Consider the following 14317-nt stretch of genomic DNA (forward strand, 5'->3'; position numbering starts at 1 on the left):
TTCGATAGTGACAATTTTAGATAATTTTGAACCTAGCTCCAAGGTGCTAATCAGTACATAGTTAGCTAGCATAGTTCTGAATCAGCTGTACACATAGAAAAACTAACTCCTAAAAAGGTGTTTAATTATAGAAAAATGGTGTTGCATAGTGATATTTCTTAAAGTTACACAGGTTTTTTTATACTTTTGAAAACATTTACCTCAAAAAGAGAGGTATGAGAAAGAGGGATACATTAATATATTTTTTTATCATAAATGTAGGGGTGTAGTTAAAATAAGTCTCAGCCAGCGGACTAAAACATACAGTTTTGGTAGTGACATGAAAATGCATGACACTTTTTTTTTTTTTGTCATATATATATTTTTTTACTTTAAAAAATATCAAAAAAGATATTTTAAAAAACACTAATGGAATTAAATGCAAATATTTTCAAAAGTTGAAATTTAGGGATTAGTGTTTGGGACAGCCACCTCCCAATTGCAAGTACCCAGTTAATAATGAATTTATATATTTTTAGCTTTCTAATATTTAAAATATGATTGTGGGTTTCAATAGATAATACAATGATCTTAGTAAACATCTAAAATTTGAATACCTAAATGCTTTTTAAATGTGCAGTTTGGACCAATTCTGTAAAATGGCCCATATAAGCGTGGCAGTGGAAGCCGTTGCATATAGAAAACAGTATGAAAACACATTGTCTTTTGCCTGAGAACACGGCAGTGTTATTGTTTATAAATGTTTCATTTATTGCCACCTTTCAAGGTCACCTTGCCTAATATAAAATAACTCTATAATAATTGTTTTAATGTTGTCAGTTTATGTCAACTATGTATACTACATTCGTGCAGTTTTCAGCCTTCACTTCTAAATCAGACTCCTCCCACATGTTTTCTATTGGTTGCTTGAAGGCTCGTTCCATATACGGACATATTCTGGCTCTAAATCGGTCCGGAATTGTATCTATCAGTAGAAAGTTTGTATAACGTTAACTATAATAATGGAAACTCGGCTCCTATGAAACGTAAGGAAATGGCCAAGTCTTTACAAGTCATATTTACTAGAGCTAAAATAGTTGCTGGCCAAAACTGTTTATACAGTGAGTAAAACTAATTAGATTCACTTCGGTTCAACTCCAGGTACAGGATTCATCATAAATCTACGAACATTTGTAAACCTGTAGCTAGTTAGCGTTGCAGAGATGATTGACATTTTACGCATCCTATGAAAATGCAATTACGAAAGCGGCACTGGCCAATAAACAGGCATTCTGTAAAGCCCCGCCCACTTTCTTCTTTAGTTGACATAGGGGTGTGTCTCCAAGCGAACAGTGCTTGTAAAGTCCTTGCACACCGCACTAACCAGGGCACAACAAGTAAAAGGGTCCAAACTTTAATTCTTTGCTTTTTTAACTCGTTGTCAACATGTCCAAACCATTAACCGACCATGAAAAGCGCAAGCAGATCAGTGTTCGTGGTATAGCTGGACTTGGGGATGTTGTCGAAATCAAAAAGAGCTTCAACAGGCATCTTCACTTCACCCTAGTGAAGGACCGCAATGTGGCCACCCCGCGGGATTATTACTTCGCGCTGGCACACACGGTGCGGGATCACTTGGTGGGCCGCTGGATCCGCACTCAGCAGTATTACTATGAGAAAGACCCGAAGGTACGGATCTCTTCCTCCTCTTGCCTGAGCAGGCAGTCAGGAAGTGGGCATGTTTATGCAGTAGAGTGGAACATAAAATTAATGTAAAATCGAATTATTATTTACATTTGTATACACATGCATAATTAATAAGTAAATGGTGATTAGATAGAAATAAATGAAAAGCCATAGTCATATTCATAATGCATTGTAAACATTACTGAATATTCATAGAGAAGATACTCTCATGTACTGTGAGTCGTTCATTAATTTCACTCTCTTCTATGAAGAGTTAAAGGCCTCAGGTTTGTGTTAACTGCACTGACATCCATTTGGCCATCCTTGACATGGACTCAGCTGTTACTTTGTTCTTCCTGTGCAAAGTGTGATCTGTTCCTTGTCACACCAGGCTGTTATTAGTAACTAAGTATTTTGCAACCACTTGATGTTGTTTGCTAAGGCAAGTACAGATTACTCTATACTGTCAAACCCAGTAGAAGATAATAGGCCTCATCTAATGCACTGACATGGTCCATATGCAAAATCACTTGTGGCTGTTAATAGACACTGGTGGCCTGGATGATGTGTTTTTTTTTTTGTGTGTGTGTTTTTTTTTGAGAGTAACAAGTTGAAAGTGATTTTTTTTCTTCTGGTCTTTTGTGGTTCCACTTATGTGGCTTGCACTATGTATTCATGTTTCCTTAAAACTTGATATTGCTTGTTTGTTGATAAACATGAATATAACCATATATTTTGAGTTAAAGAAGGATTATGTGGGATTTTTTTTTTAGTATACTTTAGGCCTTTTGGGATTTTACTTATTTATAGAAGGTTTGCACTTGCGTTATCGTTTTTTCAGTTACCTGGATGCACGGCCATATTGGAGATACAATAGCATGGACTGCAGGGTTGATATACTACTGAAAACATTGTTCTGTTAATTTATGCTGTCTTAACCACAGAAAAAAATGTGTGGATGCTGCTAAGTCACAGAGAGAAGGACTCAGTAAGCAGGAAAGGGCGCAAAGTTTTGACAAACTAATAGGTGCTAAAAATACATATACGCAGTATTAATTAAGGTATTAGTCTAATATTTCACCTACCTGACTGGAAATGATAAGAACAAACACGAATGTTGTCAGGATTCTTGCCTTAGAAATCCTGGTTCAGTTTAGTTAACCACAAATGCCTTTTGTTCCTCAGTTTTTTGCACTCTTCTCCTTGATTTGTGATAACTGTTGGCAGTCTATAGTACACCAAATGTTTTTTCCCGGTCTGATGGATTAATACAGCTCAAAACATGACAATGACTGACTATTTTCAGCAGCAATAATCAGCTAAATATGCAAGTTTCGTTCGGCTCAGGGGCGTTGTTTACATTCATTGCCGCCAATATGGCCAAATGATGACATGTCGTGAAAGAATGGCACTCTTCTGGAGACAATGTTCTGAGCACTAGCCAAAATTCAGAAAGCTCGACTGCTTTCCAGAGATTTGTGTTTTATTTCAGCAGTTCTTTGAGCCAGTAAGATATCTGCATATCTCTAAATGGAAGCAGATAGCTTAATATGGTCGAGCACACCAATTCGTGAAGCTTTTCCAGGAACTTCACTCTTGTCAGGCGTTAGGCTTGTTGATGTTCAGACCCTTGGAAAAACAGTAAAACACTGTCACTTTATTTAAACCGATTGTATGCCGTCATTAAGCATCGTCTCCACATGTTAAAGTGAAGCAAGCATTTAATTATTACTGTGGTATTCAAATGTTGTTCAGTGTGGATTTGAGACCTTCAGCAGGCTGTTAACTCCTCCCTTTGCAGACATCTCATGAATGGACTCTTATGAAAAGTTGGTCCCAGGCCAAAGAGATCAAATTAAGCATGTTGCACTTGAGCAACCTGGAAGAGACATGACCAGAGTATGAGTTTGACTTGTATTTATGTAATTTTTATTCATTTGTGGTTGCTTTGGAAAATCTAAAAACTATATATTAGTACACTATTACTTCTCTTTTCAGTTCAATTCTACATGATATGTTTAGATGTCTCTGACCACTCATGCAGTCAAATATTTCTGTGTTTTCTATCGCAGCGCATCCACTATCTGTCTCTGGAGTTCTACATGGGCCGAACTCTACAGAACACCATGATAAATCTTGGGCTGCAGAATGCTTGTGATGAGGCCATCTACCAGGTAAAGTGCAATCACTATGACACAGCAAACATAATATTCTTGTAGAGCATTTGTTACTCAGGCCTAATTGCAGAACTGGATTGCTGCTCTATTACTTAAACATTCTGAAACTTTAGAAACAGCTGTTGTTTTTTTCCCCTGCTCACCCACAGAGAGCTCATAGGGGATGTACACCAATACTACAGGCTTGCAAAACTGTCTAAACTCTTCCTTTTCTCAGTGTTGCTGAAACATTAAACTGTACGCAGTTTACATAATCAAAGGTTGTTGCCCATTATGGAACTTTTGTGTTGTGTATGTATGTTTTTATAATAAGAGGCTTTTTTTTGACATGATCATGTTGATCTTCAGCTTGGACTCGATTTGGAAGAGCTGGAGGAGATTGAAGAGGATGCAGGACTGGGAAATGGAGGGCTTGGGCGTCTTGCAGGTACCAAACTAAAAAAACAAAACAAAAAAACTACATGTGGTAGAGTACATGACCCCATCATAATGGGCATTTGCCCTCTCTTTCAGCTTGTTTCCTGGACTCATTGGCGTCTCTGGGTTTGGCGGCATATGGATATGGCATTCGTTATGAGTTTGGTATCTTCAATCAGAAGATCACCAATGGCTGGCAGGTAAACCAAAACTGAAAAAAAAAATTATGATATGTGACCCTGGACCACAAAACCAGTCATAAGGGTCCATTTTTGGAGATTGGGATTTATACATCAATGTATTGAATAAATAAACCTTCTATTAATGTATGGTTTGTTAGGATAGGACAATATTTAGTTGAGATACAACTATTTAAAAATTGAACTATTTTATCTGGAATCTGAGGGTAAAAAAATCTAAACACTGAGAAAATCGCCTTTAAAGTTGTCCAAATGAAGTTCTTAGCGATGCATATTACTAATCAAAGATTAAGTTTTGATATTTATGGTAGGAAATTTACAAAATATCTTCATGGAACATGATCTTGTTTAATATCCTAACGATTATGATAAAATGATAAAATTAAAAGCAATAATTTTGTTGGCTATTGCTGCAAATACACCCGTGCTACTTAAGACTGGTTTTGTGGTCCAGGGTTACATATACACTTACTCTTGCCTTTTCTTTGGTTAGTAGGACAAAAAGCTTCAATGTTTTTTTTTTTTATATCAAGACCATTTAACTCTGGGACGACTTTATTTTTAGATTGAGGAAGCTGATGATTGGCTGCGTTATGGTAACCCATGGGAGAAGGCCCGTCCGGAGTACATGCTGCCTGTGCATTTCTATGGCAGAGTGGAGCATACACATGAGGGACCAAAGTGGGTTGACACCCAGGTCAGTCAGTCATGATCTATTGCAATGACACTAAACTAATAGGATGTGATGCCAAAAGTTATTGAGCTCTGACAGAATGGCAGGAAAAAGAATTATGAAATTATAATGAAATGCAACCACACACAGTGTGTGTGTGTGTGTGTGTGTGTGTGTGTGTGTGTGTGTGTGTGTGTGTGTGTGTGTGTGTGTGTGTGTGTGTGTGTGTGTGTGTGTGTGTGTGTGTGTGTGTGTGTGTGTGTGTGTGTGTGTGTGTGTTTAAATGTTAACTGTTGGACTGTTAGCTGTTAAATGTAAAAAAAAAAAAAAAGTATTTTATGCTTAACAAGGCTGCATTTATTTGATCAAAATACTGTAAAAACAGTAATATTATTAGTGCTGCCTAATGCTTTCGTGAAAACAGATTTTTAAAAAAATTATTATTATGAAGGTCAAAAGAGCAGCATTTATTAGAAATGGATACCTTTTGTAACATGATAAATGTCTTAACTGTCACTTCTGATCAATTTAATGCATCCTTGCTAAATAAAAATACTAATTTCTTTAAAAAAAAATCATTTTGACCCCAAACATTTGATTGGTAGTGTAATCATGGATTGTTAGGATGGCAAAAGCAATGTGCTTATACATTTTTAAATGATAAAAGAGAAGGGAAAGACAAAGGTAGTGTGAGTAATAAAATCATTTATTGCTGCATTAGACAGAGTTCATCAGTTCATGGTAATATAATTATTATATTCATTTTTAAAAAGACATTTTGTTTACTGTTGTACTGTAAACAGTTTTAGCTCTGCGTTGGGTTGATTAAAAAATCTGGATAAAATTTAGACCCTGAAGCAAAACCAGTTATAGTATCTTTTTTTTTTTTTTTTTTTTTTAATTTGGCTTAATTAAAATCACTTAATAAATATATCTACACTGTCTTTTTTTTTGGCAGGTGGTGCTTGCGATGCCCTATGACACTCCTGTGCCTGGTTATAAAAACAACACTGTGAATACTATGAGACTGTGGTCTGCCAAAGCTCCTAATGATTTCAACCTGCAAGAATGTGAGTCCACACAATGATTAGCTCACATGAGTTTATACCCACACACACACTCTCGACAGTCCTTAGTCCAGTATGTCAGATCTTTGATTTGGTACTATTTCGGCTGTATTACTGAAACTAAGTGAAAAGCCTTGGTCCTTGTTTGGGTGGAGGATTTTCTGCTTCTGTGCGAGCTGAGATTGTTGCAGTATTATGTTTAAAATGATAAAGTATGCTTGCAATTTCCTAGTATCATTGAAATAGTGTATTATATTACTGTTACCGATCTAGTCTAAACTTACCTTCTTACTTGAGTTTAACTTGTTTCCTCGGAGAATGGTTTCTGTGTAGAATACTAAATATAGCGTTGTTCTCCAGTGCAGTGCTGCAGCAGCACAGAAACAGGAGAGCAGCTGGCAGCAGGCCAGCGTTACCCATAGATACGCCTGCTTTTGAGAGGGTCCTTCATGATTGTCTGGCCTCTACATTGAATGTCTCATTCTATAATAGACCTGTAGCACTCGTAAGGTTTTATGTCAAAGTGAAGTTATACTTTCACATAAAACACATAACTCTTTAAATTTTAACAAACATTTTCTAAATGTGTAGACTGTTCTCTATAAATGTACACTACCAGTCAAAAGTTTCTGAACAGAAAGATTTTTAATGTTTGTTTTTGTTTTGTTTTAGAAGTCTCTTCTGCTCACCAAGCCTGCATTTATTTGATCTAAAGTACAGCGAAAACTAAAATTGTGAAATATTTTTACTATTTAAAATAACTGTTTTCTATTTGAATATATTTTAAAATGTGATTTCAAAGCTGAATTATTAGCATCTTTACTTCAGTCACATGATCCTTCAGAAACCAGCTGCATAGATTTTTTTCATGCTTTTACAGTTATAAAAGAATAGATGAAGAATAGAAAGTTAAAACAGCATTTATCTGAAATAGAAATCTTTTGAAACATTATAAATGTCTTTATAATCACTTTTGATCCATTTAAAGCATCCTTGCTAAATAAAAAGTATTTATTTCTATCATTTTTTCCCCTCATCCCCAAAAAAGATACTGACACCAAGCTTTTAAATGGTATAGTGAATAATGTTACAAAAGCTTTTTATTTTAGATAAATTCTGATCTTTCTATTTATCAAATAATCTAAAAAAAATGTACTCAATTGTTTTAAATATTAGTATTATTAATAATAAAACTGTTTCTAGAACAGCAAATCAGCATATTAGAATGATTTTTGAAAGATAATGTGACACTGACATTTTAAATTATATTAAAATAGAAAGCAGTTATTGTAAATAGTAAAAATATTTCACAATATTACTGCTTTTGCTGTGTTTTGGATCAAATAAATGCAGGCTTGGTGAGCAGGAGAAAATTCTTTAAAAAACAAAAAAAACTTTTGACTGGTAGTGTATTAGTTGTAAGTGACACTTTTTTTTTTTAGAAGAAATTAATAGTTTTATTCAGTAAGGATGCATCAAATTAATCAAAAGTGATAGTTAATGCATTTGTAAGTTTACAGAAAGATTTATATTTTGTATTATTTTGAATTTTCTAATCAAAGAATCCTAGGGGGGGAAAAGTGGCACAGTCTATGACCACTAATGTGAAAACAAAAGTTATATCACTGACTTATAATACAATATAAAGATATTTCTAAATTACAGCATTATTTTGAAATGCTCTTTATTAATTGTAGTTAATGTGGGAGATTACATCCAGGCTGTACTGGACCGAAACCTGGCAGAGAACATTTCCCGGGTGCTGTACCCCAATGACAATGTAAGTTCACACAACTTTCAGTACTACAAAACACTTGGTGAGGTGTCTGTCTGTGTGCCTGTTGGAGTGAATGTGCAGAGAGAGAGAACAGGGAGCCAGAACAAACAGTCATGTGTGTATATTTAGACTATGTAGATGCTGGTATGCAACATATGTTTTCAATTGCTGGCACAAGCAGGCTGAAAACTCTTATCTTGTGCAACAGTACCACAGATATGTGTAATGCAATGAGGAAGTATTAAACTGTAATATGGAGTCCTGAGCAACAAAGATGGCCTATATTTCATGATACAGTTGTGTATGTTGTTATTCACACAGCTACTAAACTAATGCTTGGGTGAGAAAAAAAACGGACGGGAAATGAAATATATTGCTCTTTGTAAAGCTTTCAGTGTTTATGAATTTTAATATCAACTAATTTCTTTGTATGTGCATGTGTTAGTTTTTTGAAGGGAAGGAGCTCCGTTTGAAGCAAGAGTACTTTGTGGTGGCTGCTACTCTGCAGGACATCATCAGACGCTTTAAATCTTCAAAGTTTGGTTGCAGGGATCCCGTGCGCACCTCTTTTGAGGCCTTCCCTGAAAAGGTTTGAATTAAATGCATTCAACACAATTTGTGTTTGATTCAACCAATATCCTCCAAAAAAGTATAACGCTTTCAAAACAACTCTCTCAGGTGGCAATCCAGTTGAATGATACTCATCCAGCTCTGGCGATTCCCGAACTCATGAGGATCCTGCTGGATATAGAGCGGCTAGACTGGGAAAAGGTATGATGCTCAGGCTGTCAAACAAGGCTGTGTGTTAAAGGAATAGTTTGCCTAACAATAAAAAAAAATCTTTTATTACTTAATCACACTCATGTTGTTCCAAACCTGTAAGACCTTTGTTCACCTTCACAACACGAATTAAGATATTTTTGATGAAATCCGAGAGCTTTCTGACCCTGCATAGACAGCAACACAACTACACAACCTTTCTAGGCCTTAAACGTGGTACTTGTGTTGCTGTCTATGCAGGGTCAGAAAGCTCTCGGATTTCATCAAAAATATCTTAATTTGTGTTGTGAAGATGAACGGGTCTTATAGGTTTAGAATGACATGAGGGTGAGTAGTTAATGATGATGGGTGAACTATCCCTTTAAGATAATGAAATAATATTTACTAATAAATAATATATTCATAGACATGCATTTACTAAAATGAGTGGATATGGGGGTGTTATGGCACAAATTAAAAGCAAACTAATTCCTTGGCTGTTTTGTTATTCTGCATTTTTCTGCTTAGTCATGCTGACATGAGTAATAGATAAAAGTAATGCTGATGGAAAGAAAAGTATTGTTCGCACAGCCAGCCAGCACATTAATTATTAAAGCAAATGTATAATAATGGTGGCTTAGTGTTTTGTTTATTGATTTAAAATTATTTTATGTAACTTTAATTTTAATTTAAAAAAAAATTGTGTGTGTAGGCATGGGAGATCACCACAAAGACATGTGCATACACAAACCACACAGTGTTACCTGAGGCTCTGGAGCGCTGGCCTGTCTACATGTTTGAGAAACTTCTGCCACGACACCTGCAGATCGTCTATGAGATCAACAGGCGACATCTCGATGTGAGAATATGCACATATTCTAACTCAAAATCATCTAAATGTTGTTAAATGAACCAGTTTATCTGATTGAGTCTCTGTTATAGAGAGTGGCTGAGCTGTATCCGGGTGACCATGATCGTTTGCGCAGAATGTCCCTGGTCGAGGAGGGCGATCCAAAGAGGATCAACATGGCTCACCTTTGCGTAGTCGGCTCACACGCTGTTAATGGAGTCGCACGGATTCACTCAGACATTGTCAAAACCACTGTGTAAGTGGAGTGCATCAGTCATTATACAAAATTATTTGTAATTACACTATTTTTTTTTTTCAAAAGGAGAAAAAAAACACAATGTTGGTTTCAAAATTTGTTCCATGTAAAGATACTAGTTAAAGGATTACTCCACTGATAATTTACTCAACACCCCCCCCCCCCCCCCATGTTGTCCAAGATGTTAATGTCTTTCTTTTTTTCAGTGGCAAAGAAATTAAGTTAACATTTTTTTAGGAAAACATTCCAGGGTTTTTCTCCATATAGTGGACTTCAATGGTGCTCAACAGATTGAGGGTTTCAGTGCAGTTTCAATGCAGCTTCAAAGGGCTCTACTCAATCCCAGCCAAAAAATAAAGGTCTCTTTCTAGCAAAACAATCAGTAATTTTCTACAAAAAAAAATGTATACACTTTTTAACCACAAATGCTCATCTTGTCTAGCCCTGCAATGCATGTCTACTCAAGACAGTTCAAGACAATTGTTAAAAAACTCCAATCTCAATTTCTCCTCCACTTTAAAAAAAAAAAAAATCTTCCGACATCACTACAGAAGTACCGATCAAGTGTTTACAAAGTGAACGTGCAAGGAGAGTCAAACACCCTTTACAAAAAAAGGTAAAACACAATGTAGGACGATTTTGAACTTGGACGAGAAAATAAGATATTGAACCGGAGTGTACATCGCAGGTTAAAAAGTATATAAATTGTACATTTATTTTGTAAAATATAACTAATCATTTTGCTAGATAAGAGCCTTATTCCTCTGCTGGGATCTTGTAGAACCCCTTGAAGCTGCACTGAAACAGCATTTTTAACCTTCAATCTGTTGAGCACCATTGAAGTTCACTATATGGAGAAAAATCCTCATTATTCCTCAAAAAACGTAATTTCAAGTCAAATTTTATTTATAGAGCACAAGTTTAACACAACCGTAGTTGATCCAAATGGCTTTACAATAAAAATAAACAGCAAAAGATAAAGCAAACATAAGAACAATTAAAATGTAAATTCATAACACAACAATTTAACACAAATTAACTATTCAAAATACATGCACAACATCACCCAAATGCTGATGAGTAAAAATATGTCTATAAGCTCAATTTGAAAACATCCAATGATGTAGAAGCTATGATGTGCAATGGTAGACTGTTCCAGAGTTTTGGGGCAACTACTGAAAAAGCCGATCACCCTTCATTGCAATTGAGCTAAGAAAGACAAAAACATCTTGGATGACATGGGGGTGAGTAAATGATCAGAATTTTTATTTTGGAAGTGGAGTAATCCTTTAAGTCAGTTATATGTTGACATATTTTTCCCCCCATTGATATTGCTTAGATAACAGACATTTTAGACTATTAGACATTTTAGAACTTTGGGGACATTTTAATTACTTTTTTTTGTGTGTGTGGATAAGGTTTAAGGACTTCTGTGATATAGAGCCAGAGAAGTTTCAGAACAAGACAAATGGCATCACACCTCGTCGTTGGCTGCTGCTCTGCAACCCTGGCTTGGCTGACATTATTGCTGAGGTGACCTTAACTGAGTAGCTCTTTCTTGCTCTTCCCCCACATTTTCTTTCTGTGCCTCATTGTATTACGCTTGTTTTTCTTTCAGAAAATTGGTGAGGACTTTCTGACAGATCTTTTCCAGCTAAAAAAACTGTTGGAATTCGTCGATGATGAAATGTTCATTCGGGATGTGGCCAAAGTGAAACAGGTCTACATTTATTATGATGATGATGTTGTTGTTGTTGTTGTTGTTAGTATTTTGTTGGAGTATTTTACAAAATGTAAAAATATATTTTTTTATTTTTTATTTTAGGAAAATAAGATGAAATTTGCTGCTTATCTGGAGAGTGAGTACAAAGTAAAGATAAATCCTGAGTCCATCTTTGACATTCAGGTCAAAAGAATCCATGAGTACAAGAGACAGCTGCTCAACTGCCTGCATGTCATCACTTTATACAACAGTAAGAATTACACACAGAAAAACGGGAATGTTTTCACACTGGGTTGATCAGTGCCTGAACACCGCTACCTGTCTCTGGACAGAGGAACTGACCAAAGATATTGCACAAATATATTTATATAGATATTAATTATAGTATATATACTTTTTTAAAAATCTTTTTCTAGGGATAAAGAAAGAACCAAACAAGAAGTTTGTTCCCAGGACAGTAATGATTGGTGGAAAGGTATGGGTTTTCTTTCTAGTACTTTGACCTGTTTTAAAGCTGATGTTCTCAAACCACTAGTTGGCGACAGCAAACTTCTAAGGTGGCTACAGATTGACTTAAAATTGTATGCAGTTAAGATATAATAAAAGAATCAAATTTAATTGAAACTATTCCTAAAACCTCTGAAATCAGGGAATATATTTTTATTATTAAATTTAACGAAACTAAAGAGGTAGTTTACCCAAAAATGAAAATTCTGTCATTAATTACTCACCCAAAAGACCTTCGTTCATCTTCAGAACACAAATTAATTATGACTTTATTTAAAAATGTCTTCTCTTCTGTGTCAATCAAAGTGTGTTCACAAGAGTACTGCGACGCATTGACAATATTGACATTTGAAGTTAAAGTTTGAAAACAAGCTTGTTTTCCATATGAGGGGCCTTTGAATATTGTGCTGGACAATGGGAGGCTTTCAAGTCAAAACAGTTGAGAACCACTGCTTTAAAAGTTCTAAAAGGCATTTTTTGTGTTGTCTTACACTGCCTCCTGCAGGCAGCACCAGGTTATCACATGGCAAAGATGATCATTAAACTGATCACCTCAGTGGGGGAGGTGGTGAATCATGATCCTGTGGTGGGAGACAGACTCAAGGTCATTTTCCTGGAGAACTATAGAGTCTCATTAGCTGAGAAGGGTGAGTAAAGTCATAAACAACTGTTAATGTATAGCCTGAAAGATTTCAAATATTAGATTTTTTTTCTAGATAATGTGCTTCATAAACAGATTATTTTTACGGATTATAGATTATGCAGATTTAGTACAGTATTTGATTGAATGTATTAAATGAATGTTATATTCTTCAGTGATCCCTGCTGCCGACCTGTCAGAGCAAATCTCCACAGCAGGTACAGAAGCCTCCGGTACAGGAAACATGAAGTTCATGCTTAACGGCGCTCTGACCATCGGCACCATGGATGGTGCTAATGTGGAGATGGCAGAAGAAGCTGGAGAGGAAAACCTGTTCATCTTTGGCATGAGGGTGGAAGACGTGGAGGCCATGGACAAAAAGGGGTGAGAAAGAATGAATAAATATACTGTGAACCGGATAAGCCCGGATAATACCGTTTTAGTTTTAGTCTACAATAACAACTCTGTTTGCGATGCAGATACAATGCCAAGGAATATTATGAGCGTCTACCTGAACTGAAGCAGGTGATGGATCAGATCAGCACTGGATTCTTCAGCCCCAAAGAGCCTGGACTCTTCAAAGATGTTGTCAACATGCTCATGAATCATGACAGGTGAGTGTCAGAGTTCAGTTGTCTGTATGCAACCCATTTCCCTTCTTTTTAAAAAGTTTGCACTTACTTGTGTGGCTTATACAAGCAAATCGAAATTATACACGAATATATTGATGTTTATTAAATGTACAGCTATTTTATGTAACAATGATCAGATTCAATTTTGTGCCTGACTTCTGTTTTTCTCTCTCAGATTCAAGGTGTTTGCAGACTATGAAGCATATATGAGTTGCCAAGATAAAGTTAATGAACTCTACAGGGTGAGTTGAGATGTTTGGGTATTTATCTACTGGTGGTTTTGCAATATGGGGTTTTCAGTGACTGAGCACAGGGTGTCAGTAGTAATATTTGATAAATGAAAATAGATGTTCCATTAAATGCTAAATTGTTTATTTTTAAAGATCTAATCTATAATTAGTATTATATATAATGAAAAATGTACAAAACAAAAATTATTTTATATATAGATTTAACAGTTTCTGTTTTTGATCATATATTAATCAACTAAAATATTTGAGAACAAAAATGTTTGGAAATGTTTATAACTGACACAAGGGGGCACTAATACGTCTGTTAATTCTTACCTGATGTATAACTGATGTTATGTATAGTATGTATGACTGACTTTGGACTTTCCAATAGCAGCTTTTTTTTAAAGCTTTGTTAAAATTTATATTTTATTATATGTTATATTTTTTTTTAAAGAAATAGTTCACCCAAAAATGAAAATTACCCCATGATTTACCCACCCTCAAGCCGTCTTTGGAGTATATGACTTTCTTCTTTGAGACCTGAGTTATATTAAAAAATGTCCTGGCTCTTCCAAGCTTTATAATGGCTGTTGAGATCCAATAAAGTGCATCCATCCATTATAAAAAGCACTCTACACAGCTCTGGGGGGTTAATAAAGACATTGGAGTGAAGTGATGCATTTGTGTGAGAAAAACATCCATACTTAAAACTTAATAAACCATAATCTCGTTCACATGTAC

General features: G+C 35.5%; 1 protein-coding gene across 1 annotated transcript in view; it reads left to right on the top strand.

Moving 5' to 3' along the window:
* The first annotated feature begins 1323 nt into the window (after positions 1 to 1323).
* pygb (phosphorylase, glycogen; brain) overlaps positions 1324 to 14317 on the top strand; it is a 15715-nt gene continuing 2721 nt past the window's right edge. Inside the window, exons 1-19 of the mRNA XM_073826456.1 lie at positions 1324 to 1668; positions 3738 to 3839; positions 4191 to 4269; positions 4356 to 4459; positions 5025 to 5156; positions 6091 to 6202; positions 7897 to 7979; positions 8422 to 8565; positions 8655 to 8747; positions 9448 to 9594; positions 9678 to 9841; positions 11260 to 11374; positions 11460 to 11561; positions 11667 to 11814; positions 11981 to 12039; positions 12577 to 12718; positions 12888 to 13095; positions 13191 to 13325; positions 13519 to 13585. Of these exons, the coding sequence (XP_073682557.1) occupies positions 1426 to 1668; positions 3738 to 3839; positions 4191 to 4269; positions 4356 to 4459; positions 5025 to 5156; positions 6091 to 6202; positions 7897 to 7979; positions 8422 to 8565; positions 8655 to 8747; positions 9448 to 9594; positions 9678 to 9841; positions 11260 to 11374; positions 11460 to 11561; positions 11667 to 11814; positions 11981 to 12039; positions 12577 to 12718; positions 12888 to 13095; positions 13191 to 13325; positions 13519 to 13585 (2379 nt within the window). The 5' untranslated portion in view covers positions 1324 to 1425. The remainder of the gene's footprint in view (positions 1669 to 3737; positions 3840 to 4190; positions 4270 to 4355; positions 4460 to 5024; positions 5157 to 6090; positions 6203 to 7896; positions 7980 to 8421; positions 8566 to 8654; positions 8748 to 9447; positions 9595 to 9677; positions 9842 to 11259; positions 11375 to 11459; positions 11562 to 11666; positions 11815 to 11980; positions 12040 to 12576; positions 12719 to 12887; positions 13096 to 13190; positions 13326 to 13518; positions 13586 to 14317) is intronic.

Source organism: Garra rufa, chromosome 21, assembly GCF_049309525.1.
Source record: "Garra rufa chromosome 21, GarRuf1.0, whole genome shotgun sequence".
In the NCBI taxonomy this organism is placed as follows: Eukaryota; Metazoa; Chordata; class Actinopteri; order Cypriniformes; family Cyprinidae; genus Garra; species Garra rufa.